General features: G+C 49.8%; 1 protein-coding gene across 1 annotated transcript in view; it reads right to left on the bottom strand.

Annotated features, from left to right (window-relative positions):
- Positions 1-1,073: 1,073 nt before the first annotated feature.
- Positions 1,074-12,083, bottom strand: part of LOC145340475 (EGF-containing fibulin-like extracellular matrix protein 2) — a gene marked incomplete at its 3' end in the record, with an annotated part of 41,568 nt that continues 30,558 nt past the window's right edge. The window contains exons 7-10 of the mRNA XM_080184944.1: positions 11,575-11,694; positions 9,875-9,994; positions 7,492-7,618; positions 1,074-1,269 (exon numbers count right to left, since the gene is read on the bottom strand). Of these exons, the coding sequence (XP_080041070.1) occupies positions 1,074-1,269; positions 7,492-7,618; positions 9,875-9,994; positions 11,575-11,694 (563 nt within the window). The remainder of the gene's footprint in view (positions 1,270-7,491; positions 7,619-9,874; positions 9,995-11,574; positions 11,695-12,083) is intronic.

The raw sequence follows: 12,083 nt of genomic DNA on the forward strand, positions 1-12,083 counted from the left end.
CCTACTTTTATATTCAATCCCCCTCGCTATGAAGGCCAGCATCCCATTCGCCTTCTTGACCACCTGCTGCACCTGCAAGCTGGGTTTCTGCAACTCATGCACAAGGATCCCCAGGTCCCTCTGCACTGTAGCATGCTGCAGTTTTTCTCCATGTAAGTAATAGTCCTTCCTACCATTATTCCTATCAAACTCCCATCTCCTGCTGTCTGTGTCAGCTCGAGGCTCGACAATCCTCCTGTTCCCTCTGGCCTCCCATTCAGAACAAAGAAAATTGCAGCACAGGAACAGACCCTTTGGCCCTCCGAGTCTACACCAACCATACTTCACATCGAGAGGGCTAGAATACAAGAGCAGGGATGTACTTCTGAGGCAGTATAAGGCTCTGGTCAGAGTCCATTTGGAGTATTGTGAGCAGTTTTGGGCCCTGTATCTAAGGAAGGATGTGCCGGCCTTGGAAAGGGTCCAGAGGAGGTTCACAAGAATGATCCCTGGAATGAAGAGCTTGTCGTATGGGGAACGGGTTGAGGACTCTGGGTCTGTACTGGTTGGAGTTTAGAAGGATGAGGGGAGGGATCTTATTGAAACTTACAGGATACTGCGAGGCGTGGATAGAGTGGACGTGGAGAGGATGTTTCCACTAGTAGGAAAAACTAGAACCAGAGAGGGCACAACCTCAGGCTAAAGGGATGATCCTTTAAAACAGAGATGAGGAGGAATTTCTTCAGCCAGAGAGTGGGGAATCTGTGGAACTCTTTGCCGCAGAAGGCTGTGGAGGCCGGGTCAGCGAGTGTCTTTAAGACAGAGATAGATAGGTTCCTGATTAATAAGGGGATCAGGGGTTATGGGGAAAAGGCAGGAGAATGGGGATGAGAAAAATATCAGCCATGATTGAATGGCAGAGCAGACTCGATGGGCCGAGTGGCCTAAATCTGCTCCTGTCTCTCATGGTCCAACGCCAGTCTGAACTAAAACCCTCTTCCCCTTTCTGGGGACCGTATCCCTCTATTCCCATCCTATTCATGGACAAATCCATCTCCCACCCCCTCGTCGAGGATTATCCAGGACACACTCACCCTGATGTAGAAATCGCCTTGCTCGTCACCTGCCTTGATGCGGAAAGTGTTGTAGGCCCCGGGGTAGATGCTGGTCGCCTGGATCTGGAAGATGTCGGAGGGGACACTTCTATCTGATGTAATGCTCATATAGCGGTAGACAATAGAGGCTGGCTTGTCCTGACAGCCTGCTGTCGTAGCGTGACACAGACACCGACTGTAGGAACAGGAAGCGGGGGGAGAAAGGACAATAATCTCTTAATGTCAACAAAACAGATAATCATCAACTTCAGGAAGTGTAGAGGAGAACATGCCCCTGTTTACATCAATGGGGACAAAGTGGAAATGGTCAAAAGCTTCAAGTTTCTAGGTGTCCAGATCATCAACAACCTGTCCTGGTCCCTGTCCCTCCACACAGAGGATGGGAATCCTGCGGAGAGTAACTCACCTCCTGACTCCCCCCAAAGCCTGTCCACTGGGAATCCTGCAGAGAGTAACTCACCTCCTGACCCCCCCAAAGCCTGTCCACTGGGAATCCTGCAGAGAGTAACTCACCTCCTGACTCCCCCCCAAAGCCTGTCCACTGGGAATCCTGCAGAGAGTAACTCACCTCCTGACTCCCCCCCAAAGCCTGTCCACTGGGAATCCTGCAGAGAGTAACTCACCTCCTGACTCCCCCCCAAAGCCTGTCCACTGGGAATCCTGCAGAGAGTAACTCACCTCCTGACACCCCCCCAAAGCCTGTCCACTGGGAATCCTGCAGAGAGTAACTCACCTCCTGACACCCCCCCCAAAGCCTGTCCACTGGGAATCCTGCGGAGAGTAACTCACCTCCTGACTCCCCCCAAAGCCTGTCCACTGGGAATCCTGCGGAGAGTAACTCACCTCCTGACTCCCCCAAAGCCTGTCCACTGGGAATCCTGCGGAGAGTAACTCACCTCCTGACTCCCCCCCCAAAGCCTGTCCACTGGGAATCCTGAGGAGAGTAACTCACCTCCTGACCCCCCAAAGCCTGTCCACTGGGAATCCTGCAGAGAGTAACTCACCTCCTGACACCCCCGCAAAGCCTGTCCACTGGGAATCCTGCAGAGAGTAACTCACCTCCTGACTCCCCCCCAAAGCCTGTCCACTGGGAATCCTGCAGAGAGTAACTCACCTCCTGACTCCCCCCAAAGCCTGTCCACCGTCTACAAGGACTCAGGTCAGGAGTGTGATGGAATACTCCCCACCTGCCTGGATAGGTGCGGCTCCCAACAACACTCGAGAAGCTCGACACCATCCAGGACAAAGCAGCCCCGCTTGATTGGTACCACATCCACAAACACTCACTCCCTCCACCACCGACGCTCAGTGACAGCCGTGTGCACCATCTACAAGATGCACTGCAGCAACTCACCAAAGATCCTTAGACAGCACCTTCCAAACCCATGACCACTTCCTTCTGGAAGGACAAGGGACAGCAGACACATGGGGAACACCACCACCTGCAAGTTCCCCTCCAAGCCGCTCACCATCCTGACTTGGAAATATATCGGCCGTTCCTTCACAGTCGCTGGGTCAAAATCCTGGAATTCCCTCCCTAACGGCATTGTGGGTCAACCCACAGCACGTGGACTGCAGCGATTCAAGGAGGCAGCTCACCACCACCTTCTCAAGGGGCAACTAGGGATGGGTAATAAATGCTGGGCCCAGCCAGCGATACCCACGTCCCAGGAATGAAATAAGAAGCCACCAACACCTCTACTTTCTCAGAAGACTAAGGAAATTTGACATGTCAGCTACAACTCTCACCAACTTTTACAGATGCCCCATAGAAAGCATGCTGGCACAGTGATTAGCAGTGCTTGGGTCACTGTCTGTGTGGAGTTTGCATATTCTCCCCATGTCTGGTTTCCTCCGGGTGCTCCGGTTTCCTCCCACAGTCCAAAGATGTGCAGGTTAGGTGGATTGGCAGTACTAAATTCTCCCTCATTATACCCGAACAGGCACCCGAGTGTAGCGACTAGAGGATTTTTCACAGGAACTTCATATACACCTACTTGTAACACTAATAAGTAAACATTAAACTTTTCTTTCTGATTGTATCACAGCTTGGTCTGGCTCCTGCTCTGCCCAAGACCCCAAGGAACTACAAAAGGGTCATGAATGTAGCCCAGTCCATCACGCAAACCAGCCTCCCATCCATTGACTCTGTCTACACTTCCCACTGCCTCGGGGAAAAGCAGCCGGTATAATTAAGGACCCCACACACCCTGGACATTCTCTCTTCCACCTTCTTCCATCGGGAAAAAGATACAAAAGTCTGAGGTCACGTATCAACCGACTCAAGAACAGCTTCTTCCCTGCTGCTGTCAGACTTTCGAATGGACCTACCTCACATTAAGATGATCTTTCTCTACACCCTAGCTATGACTGTAAGACTACATTCTGCTTTCCTTCTCTATGAACGGTATGCTCTAGTGTGCAAGAAACAATTCTTTTCACTGTATGCTAATACATGTGACTAATAAATCAAATCAAATTAGCACATCAAGTGAAACATGGCTTCAGAAAGGTTTGAGTTTTGTTTGAGGATGTAACTAGTGGGGTAGATAAAGGGGGACCAGTTGATGTAATATACTTAGACTTCCAAACAACATTTAATAAGGTGCAACACAAAAAGATTAATTCACAACATGAGGGCTCATGGAGATTGGGGAAATATCTTAGCAAGGGTAAAGGATTGGGTAGCAGTCTGGAATCAGAGTAAGATTAGTTGGGGCATTTTCAATGGCAACTAGTGGAACATCGCAAGGATGCTGCTGGGGCCTAAGCTATCTTCAATCTATATTAGTGGTGGCACAGTGGGTTAGCACTGCTGCCCTCACAGTGCCAGGGACCTGGGTTCAATTCCCAGCTCAGGTCACTGTCTCTGTGGAGTCTGCACGTTCTCTCTGTGTCTGTGTGGGTTTCCTCCAGGTGCTCCGGTTTCCTCCCACAGTCCGAAAGGCATAGAACAGTACAGCACAGTACAGGCCCTTCGGCCCTCAATGTTGTGCTGAGCTATGTCCAAATCCAAGATCAGTCTATCCCACTCCCTATCATTCCGGTGTGCTCCATGTGCCTATCCAATAACCGCTTGAAAGTTCCTAAAGTGTCCGACTCCACTATCACAGCAGGCAGTGCATTCCACACCCCAACCACTCTCTGAGTGAAGAATCTACCTCGGACATCCCTCCTATATCTCCCACCATCAACCTTATAGTTATACCCCCCTAGTAACAGCTACATCCACCCGAGGAAATAGTCTCTGAACGCCCACTCTATCTATCTCCCCATCATCTTATAAACCTCTATTAAGTTGCCTCTCATCCTCCTCCGCTCCAAAGAGAAAAGCCCCAGCTCCCTCAACCTTTCCTCATAACCCCTACCCTCCAAACCAGGCAGCATCCTGGTAAATCTCCTCTGCACTCTCTCCAATGCTTCCACATCCTCCTTATAGTGAGGTGACCAGAACTGAACACAATATTCCAAATGTGGTCTCACCAAGGTCCTGTACAGTTGCAGCATAACCCCACGGCTCTTAAACTCAAACCCCTTGTTAATAAACACTAACACACTATAAGCCTTCTTCACGGCTCTATCCACTTGAGTGGCAACCTTCAGAGATCTGTGAATATGAACCCCAAGATCTCTCTGTTCCTCCACATTCCTCAGAACCCTGCCGTTGACCCTGTAATCCGCATTCAGGTTTGTCCGACCAAAATGAATCACCTCACACTTATCAGGGTTAAACTCCATCTGCCACTTTTCAGCCCAGCTCTGTATCCTATCCTGTTGCTGATGTGCTGGTTAGGTGGGCTGGCCGTGCTAAATAGACCCTGAGTGTCAGGAGGACTAGTGAGGGGAAATAAGTGGGGATGCAGGGATAGGGATTGTGGTTAGTGCCGACTCGATGGGCTGAATGGCCTCCTTCTGCACTGTAGGGATTCTCTGATTAATGACTTGGATGGAGAGGTGGGCTAATGTAAGAATTCAGAGTGGAGTAGGCCAGTCAGCTCTCTGAACCTGCTCCATCATTCAATCAGATGATAGCTGGTGTCTAATTCACCTCCCCACCTGTTCCCCTTATCCCACTATTTACCAGAATCGCTGCTGGGGAAGTCCAGAACTAGCGGTCACAAGTCACTCAGGACCGAGATGGGGGAAGAACTTCTTCACTCAGTTGTGAACCTGTAGACTCCTCTCCCACAGAAAGCTGCTGGGGCCAGTTTGTTAGATGGGTTGATGCGAGAACTGGATGTTACTCTTGTGGTTAAAGGGATCAAGGGGGTCTGGGGAGAAAGTGGGATGGGGATACAGAAAGTTCATGGTCAGCCATGATCATATTGAATGGTAGTTCAAACTTGAAGGGCTGAATGGCCTACTCCTACTCCTATTTCCTATGATGTGGAGAAGATTCCAGATAAACCTTTTGGAGTTTAACCTGGTGGTGTGAGAATTCACACTGTGCCCTCCCCAGTCCAACACCAGCATTTCAATATCATGTGACCAGCAGTGTGCCTCAGGGATCAATGCTGGGTTCACTGTTATTTATATTAATAATTTGGATGAGAATTCAGGAGGCACAGTTAGTAAGTTTGCAGATGACACTAAGATTGGTGATATAGTGGACAATGAACAAGGTTATCTGAGATTGCAACAGGCTCTTGATCAAGTGGGCCAGTGGGGTGACGAATGGCAGAGTTTAATTTAGATAAATGCGAGGTGATGCATTTTGGTAGATTGAACCAGGGCAGGACTTACTCAGTTAATGGTAGGGCACTGGGGAGAATTACAGAACAAAGAGATTCAGGGGTACATGTTCATAGCTCCTTGAAAGTGGAATCACAGGCAGACAGGGTAATGAAGAAGGCATTTAGTAAACTTGGTTTCATCGGTCAGAACATTGAATACAGGAGTTGTGACGTCTTGTTGAAGTTGTACAAGACATTGGTAAGGCCACACTTGGAATACTGTGTGCACCTGCGCAAGGATATTTTGGCCCTGGAGGGAGTGCAGAGGAGGTTTACTAGGCTGATGCCGGAGTTGAGGGGATTGAGCTATGAGGAGAGGCTGAATAAACTAGGCTTGTACTCGTTAGAGTTTAGAAGAATGAGAGGAGATCTCATTGAGACGTATAAGATGATGAATGGGATGGATAGGATAGAGGTGGAAAGACTCTTCCCGCTCAAAAAAGACAGTAGGACTAGGGGGCACAGCCTCAAGATAAAAGGGGGGCGGTTTAGAACGGAGTTGAGGAGGAACTTCTTCACTCAAAGGGGGGTGAATCTCTGGAATTCTCTGCCCGTTGAAGTGGTGGAGGCTGCCTCGCTAAATATTTTTAAGACGCGGGTTGATGGGTTTTTGATAGGAGAGGGGATTAAGGGTTATGGGGAGAGGGCGGGAAAGTGGAACTGAGCCACGACAGATCAGCCATGATCTTATTGAATGGCGGGGCAGGCTCGAAGGGCTGGATGGCCTACTCCTGCTCCTATTTCTTATGTTCTTATGTTCTGGTCACCCTATTATAGAAAGGATATTATTAAACTAGAAAGAGTGCAGAAAAGATTTACTAGGATGCTACCGGGACTTGATGGATTGAGTTATAAGGAGAGGCTGGATAGACTGGGACTTTTTCTCTGGAGTGTAGGAGGCTGAGGGGTGATCTTATAGAGGTCTATAAAATAATGAGGGGCACAGATCAGCTAGATAGTCAATATCTTTTCCCAAAGGTAGGGGAGTCTAAAACTAGAGGGCAGAGGTTTAAGGTGAGAGGGGAGAGATACAAAAGGGTCCAGAGGGGCAATTTTTTCACACAGAGGGTGGTGAGTGTCTGGAACGAGCTGCCAGAGGCAGTAGTAGAGGTGGGTACAATTTTATCTTTTAAAGAGCGAAATAGTTACATGGATATAGAGGGATTTGGGCCAAATGCGGGCAATTGGGATTAGCTTAGGGGTTTTAAAAAAAAAGGGCAGCATGGAGAAGTTGGGCTGAAGGGCCTGTTTCTATACTGTAAATCTCTGTGACTCTATGTGTCTATTTTCTATGTTTTCGAGAATCATTGAATCCTACAGTGCAGAAGGGGGCCAATCCACCCTAACCTGTATATCTTTGGGCTGTGAGGGGGCCAGTATTACTAGGAATGTGGGCTGTATTAAAGTTAATGCCACAGACAGGAGGGAGAGGGGGGACTCACCACACACCACACACCACCCCCCCCTCCCCGCACCCCCACCGACCCCGGCCACAGCCAGTGATCATTTCCCAGACGAATCTCAAGATGAGGGCACTCACAGTGAGCACTACCCCTGAACTCTCCAATTCCACCACTCAGAATAAAGTCTGGGGGTCTTACTTTGCCCGGGTGGGTGGAGCGGGCACCTCGTTAGTGTTGGTCTTGTTGCCCGCTGCCGCTTACTTATCTGAGACTTGTACGTATGGCTCCTGGCACTGGTTCTTTGGCACGCATCGAAATCCTCCATATACGTTGGTGCACATCTGGTTCTCTGCGCACTGGTGCTGCCCAGTCTCACACTCATTCACATCTGTATCGTCCACAACACAAGAAAAGCAGCATTCAGATTCCAGAGATGAGGGGTTTGTCGTATAGAGAGAGATTGAACAGTTTAAGCCCCCATACACCCTCTGGAATGAGGGGAGATCAAATTGAGGTTTACGAGATGATTAAAAAGTCTGGATAAAGTAGACATGGAGCAGATGCTTCCTCTTGTGGGACATTCTAGGACGAGAGGCCTTAGGATAAGGGGCAGCAAATTTCAAACAGAATTGGGGGAGAAACTACTTCTCCCAAAGGAATTCGCTATCCCAAAGTGCAGTGGGTGCTGGGACAGTGAGTAAATTTAAGGGGGAGTTGGACAGATTTTTAATTGGCAATGGGATGAAGGGTTATGGGGAGATGGCAGGAAAATAGGGATGAGGAGCATATCAGCCAGGATCAAATGGCAGAGCGGACTTGATGGGCTGAATGGCCTCATTCTGTCCCATATCTTATGAACTTATGATCAAACAGCAGTGGTAGGCCATTCAGCCCATTCCAGCCTGCTCTCCCATTCTGTATTTGTTTATTATTAATTCATCCCTGGGACATGGGTATCCCTGGCTGGGCCAGCATTTATTGCCCATCCCTAGTTGCCCCTTGGAGGGCAGTTGAGAGTCAACCACATTGCTGTGTCTCTGGAGTCACATGTAGGCCAGACCGGGGTAAGGACGGCAGATTTCCTTCCCTAAAGGGAACCAGATGGGTTTTTCCCACAATGGATCATCAGTAGATTCTTAATCCCAGATATTTTTTATTGAATTTAAATTCCACCATCTGCCGTGGCGGGATTCGAACCCGGGTCCCCCAGAACATTAGCTGAGTTTCAGGATTAATAGTGCAGCAATAATACCACTAGGCCATCGCCCCCCCCGACCCGTAGAAAGATCCTGATTGATCTGATTGTGGTTTAAACTCCACTTCCCTGCTCCTCCCAACCCGCCCCAATAACCTTGGGCCCAGCTTGTTAGTGAAGAATCTCTCTCTTTGCCTTAACAATATTCATTGACCCAGTCTCCACCACTCTCTGGGGAAAAGTTCCAAGATTCACACCCCTCTGAGAGAAAAGAATTCTCCTCATCTCTATCTTATATCGGTGGCCTCTTAATTTTAATCCCTGGTTCTGGTCTCTTGCACAGGGGAAACACCCGCTCACCAAACATCACGTCAAAGCCCCCTGTATCCCTGTATCTAACCCCGTGCTGTACCTGTCCTGGGAGTGTTTGATGGGGGACAGTGTAGAGGGAGCTTTACTCTGTATCTAACCCCGTGCTGTACCTGTCCTGGGAGTGTTTGATGGGGGGGACAGTGTAGAGGGAGCTTTACTCTGTATCTAACCCCGTGCTGTACCTGTCCTGGGAGTGTTTGATGGGGGGACAGTGTAGATGGAGCTTTACTCTGTATCTAACCCCGTGCTGTACCTATCCTGGGAGTGTTTGATGGGGGACAGTGTAGAGGGAGCTTTACTCTGTATCTAACCCCGTGCTGTACCTGTCCTGGGAGTGTTTGATGGGGGGACAGTGTAGAGGGAGCTTTACTCTGTATCTAACCCCGTGCTGTACCTGTCCTGGGAGTGTTTGATGGGGGGACAGTGTAGAGGGAGCTTTACTCTGTATCTAACCCCGTGCTGTACCTGTCCTGGGAGTGTTTGATGGGGGGACAGTGTAGAGGGAGCTTTACTCTGTATCTAACCCCGTGCTGTACCTGTCCTGGGAGTGTTTGATGGGGGACAGTGTAGAGGGAGCTTTACTCTGTATCTAACCCCGTGCTGTACCTGTCCTGGGAGTGTTTGATGGGGGGGACAGTGTAGAGGGAGCTTTACTCTGTATCTAACCCCGTGCTGTACCTGTCCTGGGAGTGTTTGATGGGGGGACAGTGTAGAGGGAGCTTTACTCTGTATCTAACCCCGTGCTGTACCTGTCCTGGGAGTGTTTGATGGGGGACAGTGTAGAGGGAGCTTTACTCTGTATCTAACCCCGTGCTGTACCTGTCCTGGGAGTGTTTGATGGGGACAGTGTAGAGGGAGCTTTACTCTGTATCTAACCCCGTGCTGTACCTGTCCTGGGAGTGTTTGATGGGGGACAGTGTAGAGGGAGCTTTACTCTGTATCTAACCCTGTGCTGTACCTGTCCTGGGAGTGGTCGACCCTGCTACCTTTGTAGATGACTATTTTACTAATGCGTCCCTGAGTGCAGATCTGTCTGGAATCAGGGGGTGAGTGACAGAGGGGGGGACTGACTGCTACCTTGGCAGATCCGGGTGCCCAGGAGTTGGTAACCATCTGGACAGACGCAGGAGAAACGGCCTGGTTCATTCACACACTCGTAATGACACAAGTAGTTGGAGTAACTGCATTCGTCAATATCTGCATTAGAAAACGGTGAGAGGTTAGTGCACCAGGAGGGAGGGAGACACCAATCACAGAATCCCTACAGTGCTGAAGGAGGCTGTTCAGCCCATTGAGGCTGCACCCACCACAATCCCACCCAGGTCCCATCGCCACAACCCTACACACTCACCCTGCTAATCCCCTGACACCAGGGGCAATTTAGCATGGCCAATCCACCCTAACCTACACATCTTTGGACACTAAGGGGCAATTTAGCATGGCCAATCCACCCTAACCTACACATCTTTGGACACTAAGGGGCAATTTAGCATGGCCAATCCACCCTAACCTACACATCTTTGGACACTAAGGGGCAATTTAGCATGGCCAATCCACCCTAACCTACACATCTTTGGACACTAAGGGGCAATTTAGCATGGCCAATCCACCCTAACCCGCACATCTTTGGACACTAAGGGGCAATTTAGCATGGCCAATCCCCCCTAACCTACACATCTTTGGACACTAAGGGGCAATTTAGCATGGCCAATCCACCCTAACCTACACATCTTTGGACACTAAGGGGCAATTTAGCATGGCCAATCCACATAACCCACACATTTTTCGAACTTTGGGAGGAAACCGGAGCACCCAGTGGAAACCCACGCAGACACAGGGAGAATGTGCAGACTCCGCACAGACAGTGACCATAGCTGGGAATCGAACTCGGGTCCCTGGTAGTGAGGCAGCAGTGCCAACCCACTGTGCCACTGTGTCACCCTTTTTACTTTTCACTGCATACATGTGACAATGATACAGTGCAGACAAGTGTGAGGTATTGCACTTTGGAAGGACAAACCAAGGTAGAACATACAGGGTAAATGGTAGGACTCTGAAGAGTGCAGTAGAACAGAGGGATCTGGGAATACAGATACAGAATTCCCTAAAAGTGGTGTCACAGGTGGATAGGGTCGTAAAGACGGCTTTTGGAACATTGGCCTTTATAAATCAGAGTATTGAGTATAAGAGTTGGATTGTTATGGTGAGGTTGTATAAGACATTGGTGAGGCTGAATTTAGAGTATTGTGTACAGTTTTGGTCACCTCATTACAGGAAGGATATTAATAAGGTTGAAAGAGTGCAGAGAAGGTTTACAAGGCCTGTTTCTGTGCTGTAATGTTTGACGGTTCTAATAATAAATCCAATCCTACATGCACAGTGGGTTAACACTGCTGTCTCACAGCGCCAGGGACCCGGGTTCAATTCCCACTCCGGTCACTGTCTGTGTGGAGTCTGCACATTCTCCCTGTGTCTGCATGGGTTTCCTCCGGGTGCTCTGGTTTCCTCCCACAGCCCGAAGATGTACGGGTCAGGTGGATTAGCCATGCTAAGTTGCCCCTTATTGTCAGGGGGACTAGCTAGGGTAAACACATGGGGTTGTGGGGATAGGGCTTGGGTGGGATTGTGGTTGGTGCAAATCCGATGTGCCGAATGGCCTCCTGTCTGACTCTATGAAAACCCCAGATCTGACATTAGTTCCAAGCTCTGACCCATGGTAGTCAAACAGCCAACCTTTGACCTCTCACCCCTGTTAACCTCTGCCACCAGTCTCTTACCTTGACAGGTGAGCCCATCTGCACTCAGTTCATAACCCTGCTCACAGCGACACAGGAATGATCCGTAAGTATTGAAACAGCGCTGTTCACACGGAACTCCCATCTCACACTCATTCACATCTGGGAGGAAATGGAAGCTCGGGTTAATGAACCTCTCGGCAACTCGTTAATCCTCAAACCAAAATCTAACCTCCACGTCAACCAGTCACTGCAACAAACAGATACAGAGGATTTCCTCAGATAGAAATCCAATCGGAGAATTCAGGGGAAACCTCTTTACCCCCCGGGGGAGTGGGGGAGAATGTGGGACTCGCTCCCACGGGGGGAGTGGGGGAGAATGTGGGACTCACTCCCACGGGGGGAGTGGGGGAGAATGTGGGACTCACTCCCACGGGGGGAGTGGGGGAGAATGTGGGACTCGCTCCCACGGGGGGAGTGGGGGGAGAATGTGGGACTCGCTCCCACGGGGGGAGTGGGGGGAGAATGTGGGACTCACTCCCACGGGGGGA

This window comes from Carcharhinus amblyrhynchos, unplaced genomic scaffold (genome assembly GCF_965287045.1).
Source record: "Carcharhinus amblyrhynchos unplaced genomic scaffold, sCarAmb.v2.hapA chromosome_1053, whole genome shotgun sequence".
In the NCBI taxonomy this organism is placed as follows: Eukaryota; Metazoa; Chordata; class Chondrichthyes; order Carcharhiniformes; family Carcharhinidae; genus Carcharhinus; species Carcharhinus amblyrhynchos.